Raw genomic sequence first — 13542 nt, forward strand, 5'->3', positions numbered from 1 at the left:
GTTAAATAATGATCCCCTGGTGGCTATGATGAGCCTAAGTATGACTGGCAGGCAGCTGGAAAGTATATAAATAATTTTAAGTGATACATTTTCTGTGATGTCAAGGTGAGTCCAACACAATTAAACCCTCCTAGCAAAACTGCAAATTCATGCTCATTAGAGCAATGAGCCTTAATTATGGTTCTCTTTCACTAGGGAAACATCAGACATTTTAAAACATTCTTTCTCAAGCAGGTCCTAAATCCTCTCCTATGATAATGGCACATTGTAGAGAAGGCAGCATAATGTGATTTCATACATTAGGATCTTAATTGCAGAATATTGTTACATTAAGAAAAACATTGTTTGGTGGCTACAGAACTCTATGTGGGCCAGCGCCGTGGCTCAATAGGCTAATCTTCCGCCTTACGACGCCAGCACACCGGGTTCTAGTCCCGGTCGGGGCGCCGGAGTCTGTCCCGGTTGCCCCTCTTCCAGGCCAGCTCTCTGCTATGGCCAGGTAGTGCAGTGGAGGATGGCCCAGGTGCTTGGGCCCTGCACCCCATGGGAGACCAGGAAAAGCACCTGGCTCCTGGCTCCTGCCATCGGATCAGCGCGGTGCACCGGCAGCAGCGCGCCGGCCGCGGCGGCCATTGGAGGGTGAACCAACGGCAAAGGAAGACCTTTCTCTCTGTCTCTCTCTGTCTCTCTCTCTCTCTCTCACTGTCCACTCTGCCTGTCAAAAAAAAAAAAAAAAAAAAGAAAGAAAGAAAGAAAGAAAGAAAGAAAGAAAGAAAGAAAGAAAGAAAGAAAGAAAGAAAAGAAGTCTATGTGAACCCTCTATCCAGAGTTCTCACTGGCCTCACCCGAGGAAATGCAGGGTGACACTCTGTAAATGCAGCAGCTCCCGGCCTCGAATGTGGCATTCAGGAAGGCACTGAAGCAGCCCAGGGTGCGGGAGGCGAGGAAAGAGCGCTAATGGTCGCTGAACCTCTGTCTGGTGGGCATCATTTAGCCTCCCACCTGGGCACTGGGAAGGGCATCAACCTGGTTTTGCAGATGAGAGAACAGTCTCTGAGAAATTCAGTGAGCTGTTCAGGGTCACCTTGCTGGTTGGTGGCGAGACAGAATTCAGTTCAGGTTGTGCCTGGCTCAGTCCCAAGGACAGTGTGAAGCACACAGGGATGTAAGGTAGCAGGGTATTTAGGAGAAAAATGCTGCTAGCAGAACAGTAGGAGAAGGAATAAACCTCATTTTTAGAGCAGGTCTCTGCTAGTAGCAATCGTGTAGCCTTCAAAGTGTTAGAGGTTAGTTAGGATATGGTTTAGCTAGGGTTGAAATTAAGGTTAAAGAGAAAGAAAGACATGGATAATGTAAGAGAGAAAAGACAGATTTGTTGACCGGATTTACTTGAAAACACAGAGAAAGTTTTAATTAATTTGAGTGTAGCTCATGGCAGAAAAGGAGTACTAAAAGATCTCCTGGCACGCAAGTATTTGTCCACTCTGAAAATTTTCCCTGTCTCATCTGTCTTGTTATTATGTGGGTGTCCAGATGCCCTTGGAAATCACCCGTAGCTTTATCCAGAACCGAGATGGGACCTACGAGCTGTTCAAATGCCCCAAAGTGGAAGTAGAGAGCATAGCAGAAACCTACGGGCGCATCGAGAAGCAGCCGGTGCTGCGGCCCTTGGAACTGAAGACTTTTCTCAAAGTTGGTAAGTGAATTGCAACAGTCAGCTGAGTACATGACACTGTCGGAGGCTTTGCTTCTTGACCTTAAATAAGGAAGATGACACATTCATTCATCTAGCACAGGCAGTCGTGGGATAAGGTGTGTGTTCTGTTTGAACTAGTGCTTCCAAAATAACATTACAGAGGTAGTATATATTCTCTATAGAGAAATCATAGACTTTATGGAGCATAAAGAACAAAAATAAAAACCACCTTTAGGGGACCAGCGCTGTGGCATAGCAGTAAAGCTGCTGCCTGCAGTGCCAGCATCCCATATGGGTGCTGGTTCAAGACCTGGCTGCTCTACTTCCGATCCAGCTCTCTGCTATGGCCTGGGAAAGCAGTGAAAGATGGCCCAAGTCCATAGGCCCCTGCACCCACGTGGGAGACCCAAAAGACTCCTGGCTCCTGGCTTCGGATGGGCCCAACTCCAACTGTTACGGCCATTTGGGGAGTGAACCAACAGATGGAAGATCTCTCTCTGCCTCTGCCTCTGCCTCTGCCTCTGCCTCTCTGTAACTCTGCCTTTCAAATAAATAAATCTTTTTTTTTTAAGATCTTATTTATTTATTTGAGAGGCAGAGTTATTGCCGCGGCGGCCATTGGAGGGTGAACCAACGGCAAAGGAAGACCTTTCTCTCTGTCTCTCTCTCTCACTGTCCACTCTGCCTGTCAAAAAAAAAAAAAAAAAAAAAAATTAGTTTGGATTTTGGGACCAGCATCTTGATGCAGCAAGTTAAGCTGCTGCTTGTGATGCTGGCATCCCGTATCAGAGTGCCAATTTGAGTCGCAGCTGCTCCACTTCCAGTCCAGCTTCTGGCTAAGGTGCCTGGGAAGGCAGCAGGAGATGGCCCAAGTACATGGGCCTCTGCCACTCAGGTGGGAGTCCCAGATTGAGTTTCTGGCTCTTGGCTTCAGCCTGGATTTTGGGGAGTGAGTGAGCAGGTGAAGGAATTCTGCCTTTATCACTCCCTCTCTCTGTGTCACTCTACCTTTCAAATAATATTATCGTGTTAGAGTGTAATTTACATCTCTTGGAAATTGATCCTATAAGTTTGCATATTAGAAAAATCCTGAAATACAAATACTTGTTGAACTTTCTTTAAGATTTCCCAGATATATTTCACCAGTGAGTACTTCCCAGGAGAATGTCGTTAGCATTTCATGGCATGTTTTCCTAGGGAAAGTTGCTCTCTATACCACTATTAAATAGTGAGCTGTTGTTTATGGATTCCAGATAAATTTTATTATTTTAAGGACATATGGCCTTGGTTTATTGAGTATTTTTGTTAGGAACTGCTATTTAAAGGAGCTGATGTTTCTTTACCCATTTTGAGGTATAGTTTGTTTTAAAGATTTATTTATTTGGGGCCAGCGCTGTGGCACAATGTGTTAATGCCCTGGCCTGCAGTGCCGGCATCCCATATGGGCACCGGTTTGAGACCCATCTGCTCCACTTCCCATCCAGCTCTCTGCTATGGCCTAGGAGAGCAGTGGAGGATGGCCCAAGTCCTTGGGCCCCTGCACCCACATGGGAGACCAGAAGGGGCTCCTGGTTTTGGATCAGTGCAACTCCGGCCGTTGCAGCCAGTTGGGGAGTGAACCATCGGATGGAAGACCTCTCTCTTTCTCTGCCTCTCCTCTCTGTGTAACTCTTTCAAATAAATAAATAAATCTTTAAAAAAAAATTTATTTGAAAGGCACAGAGAGAGAGAGATGTCTTCTATCCACTGTGGTTCACTCCCCAAATTGCTGTCAACCTAGGCTAAGCCAGGAGCCCAGAACCCCATTAGCAGGGAGCTTGACTGGAAGCAAGGCAGCTCAAACTCAAAGCAGGACTCTGATATGGGATGCCCATGTCACAATGTCACAAGCAGTGGCTTAGACCACTACCCACAATGAATTTTACTAATAGCTTTCTAATATCAAACTAATCTTACATTTCTGGACCAAATCCTGCTTGGTCTATTTTTTTTTCTTCTACTATACACACAGACCTTATTTGTTGGTTTCTTTGAGGAATTGTTATTCTCTTCATGAGTGATAATTGCCTACCATTTCATTTTTGGAGGCTTTTGAAGGGGGCAGGTATAGAGAAAATTATTTAGGAAAGCTTTGTATCAAATTAAATAGCTAAGTTATGTGCATTTTTATAAACTTTTGTATAGATGATAATCACATGATTTTTTTTAAAATTGTATTTATTTATTTATTTGAGAGACAGAGATCTCCCATCTGCTGATTCACTTCCCAAATGCCTGAAGAGCTGGGACTGGCTAGGGCCAAAGCCAGGAGCCAAGAACTCAATCCAGGTCTCCATTCGGGTGGGAGAGCCCCAATTACTTGAGCCATAAGTTGTTACCTCCCAGAGTGTGCATTAGCAAGAAGATGGAATCAGGAGCAGAACTGGGACTTGAACCCAGGAACTCTTGATATGGGATGTGGAGATCCCATAGGGCATCATAACAACTAAGTCAAATGCCCACCCCAATCACATAACTTTTTTTTTTTTTTTTGGATAGGCAGAGTGGACAGTGAGAGAGACAGAGAGAAAAGTCTTCCTTTTTCTGTTGGTTCAATCCCAAGTGGCCGCTGAGGCTGGCACGCTGCAGCTGGCACACCGCGTGATCCGTAGCCAGGAGCCAGGTGCTTCTCCTGGTCTCCCATGCGGGTGCAGGGCCCAAGCACTTGGGCCATCCTCCACTGCACTCTGGACTCTGGGCCACAGCAGAGAGCTGGACTGGAAGAGGAGCAACAGGGACAGAATCCAGCCCCCCAACCAGGACTAGAACCCGGGGTGCCGGCGCCACAGGCAGAGAATTAGCCTATTGAGCCGCAGCACTGGCCCAATCACATAACTTTTTTTTTTTTTTTTTTGACAGGCAGAGTGGACAGTGAGAGAGAGAGAGAGAGACAGAGAGAAAGGTCTTCCTTTGCCGTTGGTTCACCCTCCAATGGCCGCCGCGCCCGGCGCGCTGCGGCTGGCGCACCGCGCTGATCCGATGGCAGGAGCCAGGTGCTTCTCCTGGTCTCCCACGTGGGTGCAGGGCCCAAGTACTTGGGCCATCCTCCACTGCATTCCCTGGCCACAGCAGAGAGCTGGACTGGAAGAGGGGCAACCAGGACAGAATCTGGCGCCCCGACTGGGACTAGAACCTGGTGTGCCGGCGCTGCAAGGCGGAGGATTAGCCTAGTGAGCCGCGGCGCCGGCCCCAATCACATAACTTAAAATCTGTTCTAAATCTGTAGTTGTTCACTCTCTGAAAATTTGTCTGTTTTATGGCCTTTTTCAAACTGAAGAATTGGCTCTTTATCAATTATTTTAAACTATTTTCTGTTTTTGTCTAATAATGTGTTCTGGCTCTTTTTAAATTTTCCTGTTTTATTAGTACTACTTTATTTTTATACCTTTTAATATGAGATACACAGTTGACTTTTTTTTCTTTAAGATTTATTTAAATTGAAGGAGACAGAGAGAAAAGTCTTCTATTTACTAGTTCACTCCCCAAATGGCTGCCAACAACCAGGGCTGGGCCAGGCTGAAGCCAGGAGCCAGGAACTTCTTCTGAGTCTTTCCATGTAGGTTCAGGGGCCCAAGAACTTGGGCCATCCTCTGCTGCTTTCCTAGGTGCATTAGCAGGGAGCTAGATGGGAAGTGGAGCAGCCAGGACTGAACTGGCGCCCATAGGGGATGCCAGCACTGCAGGAGGCAGCTTTACCTTCTATGCCACAACGCCAGCCACATCAAAAGCATTTTTTTAAAGCTGAGTTTCTCGTGTTTAAATCTTTGGTTTTCTAGAATTTATTCTGATATAAGTTATGAGGTAAGAGTCCACTACCTGAGGCAGCATTGTGATAGAGTGTGTTAAATGCAGCATCCCGTATCAGAGTATCTGATTGAGTCCCAGCTGCTCTTCTTCCAATCTAGTTTCCTGCTAATACACCTAGGAGGCAGTAGGTGACGACTCACATAACTGGGTCCTTTCCACCATGTAGGGGACCTGCATGGTTCCAGGCTCCTGACTTGGACCTGGCCCAGCCATAGCTGTTGTGGGCAGTTGGGAAGTGAACCAGTGGATAAGTCTCTCTCTCTCTGTCGCTCTGTCATTCAAATAAATGAATAAACATTGTGATTGTGTGTGTGTGTGTGTGTGTCTGTCTGTCTGGGTATTCAATACCTCTAATTTTCTTCCAGAAATATTTGGTTGCTACATATCATTTATTATAAAAGTAACCCACTTGTTTGTATTTCTTTTAATAAATGGAAATGCTGCCTTCACTTTCTAAATTCCTGCTCTATGTCTGTAGCTTTCCTTCTATTATTCTTTTAAGCTGTCTAGACATCTATGCCAGTACCACACTGTTCTGGTGATTGCAGATTTTAACATGTTTTAGAACTATGCTGATTTGAATTCTGTTGCTTTGTGGTTTCCTGCAAACTTGACTTTCTCATGGTAAATCTTTTCTGCTCAGTCTGGGCTCACGTTAGTTTTTTTTGTTTGTTTGTTTTTAAGATTTATTTATTGGGGCTGGCGCTGTGGCATAGCAGGTAAATCCGTCACCTACAGTGCTGGCACCCCATATGGGCGCCGGTTCATGTCCCAGATGTTCCACTTCCGATCCAGCTCTCTGCTATGGCCTGGGAAAGCAGTGGAAGATGGCCTAAGTCCTTGGGCCCCGGCACCCACATGGGAGACCCGGAAGAAGCCCCTGGCTCCTGGCTTTGGATTGGTGCAGCTCTGGCTGTTGCAGCCAATTGGGGAGTGAACCAGCAGATGGAAGACCTCTCTCTGCCTCTGTGTCTCTGTAACTCAGCATGTAGTAGTAAGAGGAAAAGGACTACAATATACATTTGTATTTAGGGTCATCTTCCTTTATCCTTGTTTGCTTACATTTACACAATCTTTAAAGTTTTGATGTTTACTGTTTTTCATGAAAGACTTAATTTTTAAAAATTTTATTTATCTGGGGCCATTGCTGTGGCGCAATAGGTTAATCCTCCGCCTGCAATGCCAGCATCCCATATGGGCACCAATTCTAGTCCCAACTGCTCCACATCTGATCTGTCTCTCTACTATGGCCTGAGAGAGCAGTGGAAGATGCCCCAGTGCTTGGGCCCTGCACCCCCATGGAAGACCCAGAAGTTGTTCCTGGCTCCTGGCTTCAGATTGGCTCAGCTCTAGCCATTGCAGCCATTTTGGGAGGGAACCATAGGGTGGAAGACCTTTCTCTCTGTCTCTCCATCTCACTGTCTGTAGCTCTGTCAAATAAATAAATAAAATCTTTTTAAAAAATAAAAAAGGGGGCCGGCTCTGTGGTGTAGCTGGTGAAGCCACTGCCTGCAGTGCCAGCATCCCATGTGGGCACCAGTTCAAGTCCTGGCCACTCCACTTCTGATCTAGCTCTCTGCTATGGCCTGGGAAAGCAGTAGAGGATGGCCCAAGTCCATAGGCCTCTGCACCCATGTGGGAGACCCAGAAGAAGCTCCTGGATCCTGGCTCGGACTGGTGCAACTCTGGCCATTGTGGCCATTTGGCCGTTTGGGGAGTGAACCAGCGGATGAAAGTCTCTCTCTCTCTCTCTCTCTCTCTCTCTGCCTCTGCCTCTCTGTAACTGCCTTTCAAATAAATAAATAAATCTTTTTTAAAAATGAATTAAATAAATAAAATTTTATTTATCTGATAGGCAGAAAGACAGAGAGATAGGCAAAGCTCCCATCCACTAGTTCACCCCCAAATGTTTGCAACAACAAAAGCTGGGAACTGAATCTGGGTCTCTCATATGGGCATCAGGGACTCCCACTTGAGTCATCACTGTGCCTCAGAGTGTGCATCAGCAGGGAGCTGGAATCAAGACCAGAGCCAGGACACAAACGAGTGAACTCCAATATGTAGGCATCCAGGTAGCATCTTTGCCACTATGCCAAACACCCACCCCACCTTCATTCTAAGTGGCAGGCAGAAGTCATTGAAGCTGAATGCTTTGGTTTCATATCTGCCATCTGACTGTCACTGCAGCCTGTGGCATCAGTAAGAAAGACCTAAAATGATCAAATATATATGTTTTAACTTCATAATGATCAGCAAATGTGATACACCCATCAACACGGAATACATAAACCCTATCAGCAGTCTTCTATTATCGGAGCTGAGGGGACTGGGCTCCAATTCAGCAAACTTTTTACTTCCAGGAATGCCAATTAGAATCAGGTGGAACAGTACTAATAAATGTTCCTTTGTGTTGGTTTGTAGGCAACACTTCCCCAGATCAAAAGGAGCCAACACCTTTCATCATCGAGTGGATCCCAGATATCCTTCCGCAGTCCAAGATTGGCGAGCTGCGGATCAAGTTTGAGTACGGTCACCACCGGAATGGGCATGTGGCGGAGTACCAAGACCAGAGGCCCCCCCTTGAGCAGCCCCTGGAACTGGCCCCTCTGACCACTATTACTTTCCCGTGAAGCCCAACAGGAGTCTTTTGCTGCTAAGTTTGCACATCCCCACCCCTCGCCCACTTTAAATACTGGTTAGCTCCCTTAGGTGGCCCATTCCTCAGCAAACGGCTCTCAGCCGAGAAGCAGCTGCTCAGAACATTCAGGTGGGTTCTGCGGAAGGGAAATTCTTGTAAACAGCCTCTTCAGTGCTGCTGTGTAGTCTTCCTTATACACTGGGCAGTATTTCTGGCTAGAGACCTAAAACAAACAAAAAGAAAATAAGCTCACTTTCCTTCTAGGCACTCACCTTTAGAGTTTGAACTTTTTCTAATTCTCTAAGAAGTCAGCAGCACTCAACCTTCTACCAACAGTGCTGGAAAGTTAGTAACAGCCTGGTTAGGGCAGAGGGATAAGAACCATCCCAGCTGTGTTCCGGCCATGCTCTGTATTTTATTCTCAAATAAAGCACAGTGTCACTAGTTTTTCCAACTCTATCTCATGCTGGCCTTATTTGAAAAGGATGGACCTTTTGGGGAGTTTAACTGATAGCGAAATAGGAAAGACATTAGGTATCAGGGGACAACTGACCTTCAGACTAATGCTTATTCACTTGATATTGATTTCCTCCTTTATTCTTCAGAAAGATGAAGAGCTGGTAAAGTTCACGCCCTGTGACTTCCTTGGTCACAGGATGAAGGTGTACTGAAAGACACAGGCGTGGGAGCCTGTCTTCACGGAGGAGAGACGGAACAAACATTCCCTGTGCCTGCCACGTGCCAGGCCCTCTCCTTTACATTCTCACCTCGTCATGTAGCCTCTATTATTCTTAGAGTTTAGGCATTCTTCTTTCATAACACTAAAGAAATGGCTTCTCTACGGTTACCTATCTTGCTGGAAACAGCATTAAAAATAATATTTAGTTTTACTCCAAAGTGCATATTCTTTCCACTCGATCATGTTGCTTTGATATAAATTACTTGTAATTAATTGTCCTTGGAAAGATGGAAAATTCCACATGAAGTAGGCTTTTTCTTTTTGTTGTGAGTAATATAAGCCCAACTCTAACCAGCTTATGCAAAAATGAGTTCATGGACACTAAGATAGGGCTGGACAAGCACACTGGGGTGGAGCTGGTATGGCTAGACCTCAGGAGTCGGGGAGCCATGGTACATCTGACCCGATTCTGGCTCTCTCTGGACTTCATTTCTCTCTCAGCATAGAGAAGCTTCTTCTGGTAGGAATTCTGGTATCTAAAGTGCTCGAAAGTTTGGCTTCCACACTAGAGCAGGACTGACCATTCCATTTACTCTCTGACCCAAAGGGCAAAAAAACCAAGAAAAGCTCTGATTAGCCTAACTCTGGGGAGAGGAAAGGGTTTTTGGTAAGGGCAGCAGTGCTCCTAAAAGCAAGATGGGAGGCAGATTAAGTGGTGTCTACCCTGTGTGACTGAGGGGCTGGCTTCTGTGGATGGCTCCTAAGTGCTTCAGACAAAGGGGAGATCATTGAGGTGAATCCAGGGAGATGCACAGAGACTTAGAGCTTGCACTGGGGTTTAAAAGAGAGGAAGGGGGCAGTGCTGTGGTTCAATGGGTTAAAGTCCCAGCCTGCAGGGCTGGCATCCCATTGTGCACCGGTTTGAGTCCCGACTGCTCTGCTTCCAATCCAGCTCTCTGCTATGGCCTGGGAAAGCATTAGAAGATGGCCCAAGTGCTTGGGCCCCTGCACCCACCTGGGAGACACACAAGAAGTTCCTGGTTCCTGGCTCCGGGTCAGCTCGGCTGTGGTCACTTGGAGTGAACCTGCAGATGGAAGACCTCTCTCTCTCTCTCGTTCGACCTCTCTCTGTAACTCTCTAAAATAAATAAAATAACTCTTTAAAGAAAAAAAAGAAGAAAAATTTAAAGTTTAGCTAGGTATGGAGAAGAGGAGAAATTAAAACTAGGAGAAGTAGGAGGTAGGTGTTTGGCTGAGAGGTGAAACTCTGCCAGGTGGAATACCACATCCCATATCAAGTGCTTGGGTCTGAGGCTTGTTACTGCCTTTTTTTTTTTTTTTTTTTTTTTGACAGGCAGAATGGACAGTGAGAGAGAGGGACAGAGAGAAAGGTCTTCCTTTTGCCGTTGGGTCACCCTCCAATGGCCCCGCGGCTGGTGCGCTGTGGCCGGCGCACTGCGCTGATCCAGCAGGAGCCAGGTGCTTCTCCTGGTCTCCCATGGGGTGCAGGGCCCAAGCACTTGGGCCATCCTCCACTGCACTCCCTGGCCACAGCAGAGAGCTGGCCTGGAAGAGGGGCAACCGGGACAGAATCCAGTGCCCCAACCGGGACTAGAACCCGGTGTGCCGGCGCCGCAAGGTGGAGGATTAGCCTATTGAGCCACGGCACCGGCCATTGTCATGCTCTTGACACTTATCTGGGAGACCTGGATAGAATCCCTGGTTCCTGGCTTTGGCCTAGCCCTGGCTGCTGCAGACATCTGAAGAGTGAACCAGTAGATGGGAGCTCTCTCTTTGTATCTCTGTTTCTTCAAATAAACAAATATTTTCAAAAAGTAAAATTACAGGAGATGCACCTGAAGGGTAAGACTGTTCATGTTAGGAGCAAGTACCTGGGTCTAGTAACACCTGAGCCACACGACATGTGCTGGGGCAGATGATCCACCCAGAGAGGCCTCAAGCGCCAATGTCTTCACCTGGAGCACCCCAGCACAGACTCACACACGGCCCATACCGACCATCCCAGACCTGCACTGGGCTCTAAGTCACACTGGTTTGTTTTTTTTTTTTTTTTTTTTTTTTTTTAATTTGACAGACAGTGAGAGAGAGAGAGACAAAGGTCCTCCCTTCACTGGTTCACTCTCCAAATGGCTGCCACGGCCGGAGCTAACACTGATCCGAAGCCAGGAGCCAGGTGCTTCCTCCTGGTCTCCCACACAAGTAGAGGCGCCCAAGCACTTGGGCCATCCTCCACTGCCCTCCCAGGTCACAGCAGAGAGCTGGACTGGAAGAGGAGCAACCAGGACTAGAACCGGTGCCCACATGGGATGCTGGCACCGCAGGCGGAGGATTAACCAAGTGAGCCACAGTGCCGGCCCCTACTGGTTTGTTTTTCTAACAGTTTCACTCTCATCCTTGGTTGATAATTGTACTTATTTATGGAGTACAGAATGAGGTTTCAATACATTTATAGATTAGGTAATGATGAAATTGGGGTAATTAGCATAAGAAATCACCTCTAACATTTATCTTTGTGGTGATATCTTTGTAGCACCACCCTATCCGTCAGGTCAAGCATGGACCTAGGAGGACCCATGGAGCACTACATCCACTCCCAGAGTGGTCCTAGATACTCCCACCAGAACAGCACACTTCACTCTGCACCCACTGGCCTCCCTACACATACACATTCTCTTTACTATGCCTTGCACACCTTTGCCATCAGCCAATGGGATTTTCAGCCCAGCCCCTGCCTCTCCCAGCTGCTGGAGGGGAACAGTTCAAAGCCCGCTGTATCTAGACAGCTCTCCACGTACACCAGGGATCATCCTCAGACTGTGTTAACGGGCCTGAGTGCAACGGCTTAATTCCTCCTACTCGAGGCCAACAGGCTGGGCTGTCTCACATCATGGCTAGCATGAGAACAGCTACTCGCTTCTCCTCCATCCAGAACACTTTGGTTCTGACTATTGTGTCCCTGTCTCTACCGGGACTGCTGTCATCTCAACAGCTTGCTAATATTTCAAGGCTGGAGGGGGGTCTCCAGAAACTCTGACTCCAAGAACCACCCACCCAAAAGATGGCCTGCCACCTGGCTCGCTCAGGGTACCAGATGTCATTAGGTCTGGGACCTCTGGGGCTCAGCAATTTCCAAACCCGTAATTCACCTCATCTTGTACTGTTTGCTGTTGTGGATGGCTGTCAATTCCCAGCTGTTCTATCCAGCCCATCTCGGCTAACACATACACACGTGCTGACACTCCAAACTCCAGCTACAGTGCAACTGTGTCTGTCATCCAAAGCCAGCGCCTATCTCTGGTTCGCCCATGTCAGAAAGAGCCCAGACTACACCCTGCTTTAGAAAAACCCAACAAATCCCACTCTACACTGCTGAAATTGACGGGATGGCACAGGGCTGCCCTCTCCATGGAAGCCCTTTGAATTAACTGGTCCCCAGCCCCTCAAGCATAAACCACAGCAACACAGAAAAGTTAGCCACAGGGAGCTGTGATTCCCAAGGATGGATGTGCTCACCTCCTCAAACTTTTTATTTTAATCTCCCAGATTGTGATGATCTGGCTTTTCTCCTTTGTAATGATGCTATTTTCTGGCGTCACTTACTTATCTCTAAAAATCTTACTAACCTTGCTCTGTCTGCCTGTCCTCTCATCATGCATGAAGTGTACTTCATCCACGTCATTCTACCATCCCATCTACAACAGCCCTGAATCTAGGTAAAACGCATACGCTCATCCAGAAGTTCTGGGAAGCAGAGGGGGAGGGGGAGAGGATCCAAGACGCTGCATGTCTATCACCTGTCCAGGTGACTTGGAAAGTACTGCACTGCAGGGATGCAGCTGGGTGCCCACTGACTAAGCAGCCACGTCTAATGCCGCACCTGGGAGGCAATCCCTCCTACCCCCTTCACTGCCACGGACAGGAAATGCTGGAGGCCTGTGGCACTTAGCTGGTGCAAGCTGCTTTATGGCACTCCCACGACGTTGTTCCAACAGATGTGGCACCAGCCTTGTTCCTCGGGGGTTTAAAGCTGTTCCAATTCTACCTTTCCAGAAGTAGGAAGTGGGTCCTGTAACCCTCCTAAGTGTCCTGCAGCCTTTCTCCTTCTCCTTGCACCACTTCTGCCCCCCCTGCCCTCTCCCACCCCGGTACTAAAAGTTCACATCTGAGGGCTTGGGTCTGAAGGCCAGTTCTGCCACCCTCTATTGCCATGCGACCTTGTGCAGTAAGTTAGCTCTCTCAGTCCTGTTTCCTCCTCTGGAAATTTACCTGATAAGTAAATGAGATACTAGGGTGAGCAAATCGCTCATTTTGCCTATTGTTTTAAGTCCCCTGTTCCGCTAACTTGGCCTTAAGGCTCCAGTGGCGTTTTCTGTCCCTTCTTAGGCTTTTATGTACTTCACGCCTGTCATACAGTAACACTATAATTCTGTTTCCTGAAACAAAAAAGCAGGAATATGAAGGTTGAACATGGCTGGGGATGCTAACATTTTCTTCCTATCTTTCCCTTTTATCCCCCGAATTTTCTAGAACGAACATTACTTGGAAAAGTTAACGCAAAGTCAAAGAACACCGCCTTATTAAAATTAGGCTCCCGTGCTCCCCACTAACAGGAGATAGATACGGCGGGCGGGGGAGCTCAGGCCACGCAACCGCCACCCCCGC

General features: G+C 47.4%; 1 protein-coding gene and 1 long non-coding RNA gene across 25 annotated transcripts in view; one reads left to right on the forward strand and one right to left on the reverse strand.

Annotated features, from left to right (window-relative positions):
- C2H2orf42 (chromosome 2 C2orf42 homolog) overlaps positions 1-9070 on the forward strand; it is a 45595-nt gene extending 36525 nt beyond the window's left edge. For 16 of the 21 annotated variants that reach the window (XM_051842809.2, XM_051842808.2, XM_051842804.2 and 13 more), the window contains 2 exons: positions 1534-1696; positions 7964-8634. In XM_051842809.2, coding sequence (XP_051698769.1) covers positions 1534-1696; positions 7964-8172 — 372 coding nt within the window. In that variant the 3' untranslated portion in view covers positions 8173-8634. Of the gene's footprint in view, positions 1-1533; positions 1697-7963; positions 8635-8785 lie in introns of those variants that run through there. The other 5 variants (XM_070068981.1, XM_070068980.1, XM_070068984.1 and 2 more) reach the window with 2 other exon arrangements.
- On the reverse strand, positions 1619-13542 carry LOC138848591 (uncharacterized). 4 transcript variants are annotated; one of them, XR_011386595.1, is made up of 4 exons: positions 12394-13542; positions 9875-9997; positions 7997-8403; positions 1619-1756 (listed from the first exon to the last, which is right to left on the reverse strand). It is a non-coding gene; the product is annotated as an uncharacterized lncRNA (long non-coding RNA). The 4 variants fall into 4 exon arrangements; XR_011386592.1 differs by lacking the exon at positions 1619-1756 and having other exon boundaries at positions 6570-8403; XR_011386594.1 differs by lacking the exon at positions 1619-1756 and having other exon boundaries at positions 6570-8403; positions 9875-10017; positions 12504-13527.

This window comes from Oryctolagus cuniculus, chromosome 2 (genome assembly GCF_964237555.1).
Source record: "Oryctolagus cuniculus chromosome 2, mOryCun1.1, whole genome shotgun sequence".
Lineage (NCBI taxonomy): Eukaryota > Metazoa > Chordata > Mammalia > Lagomorpha > Leporidae > Oryctolagus > Oryctolagus cuniculus.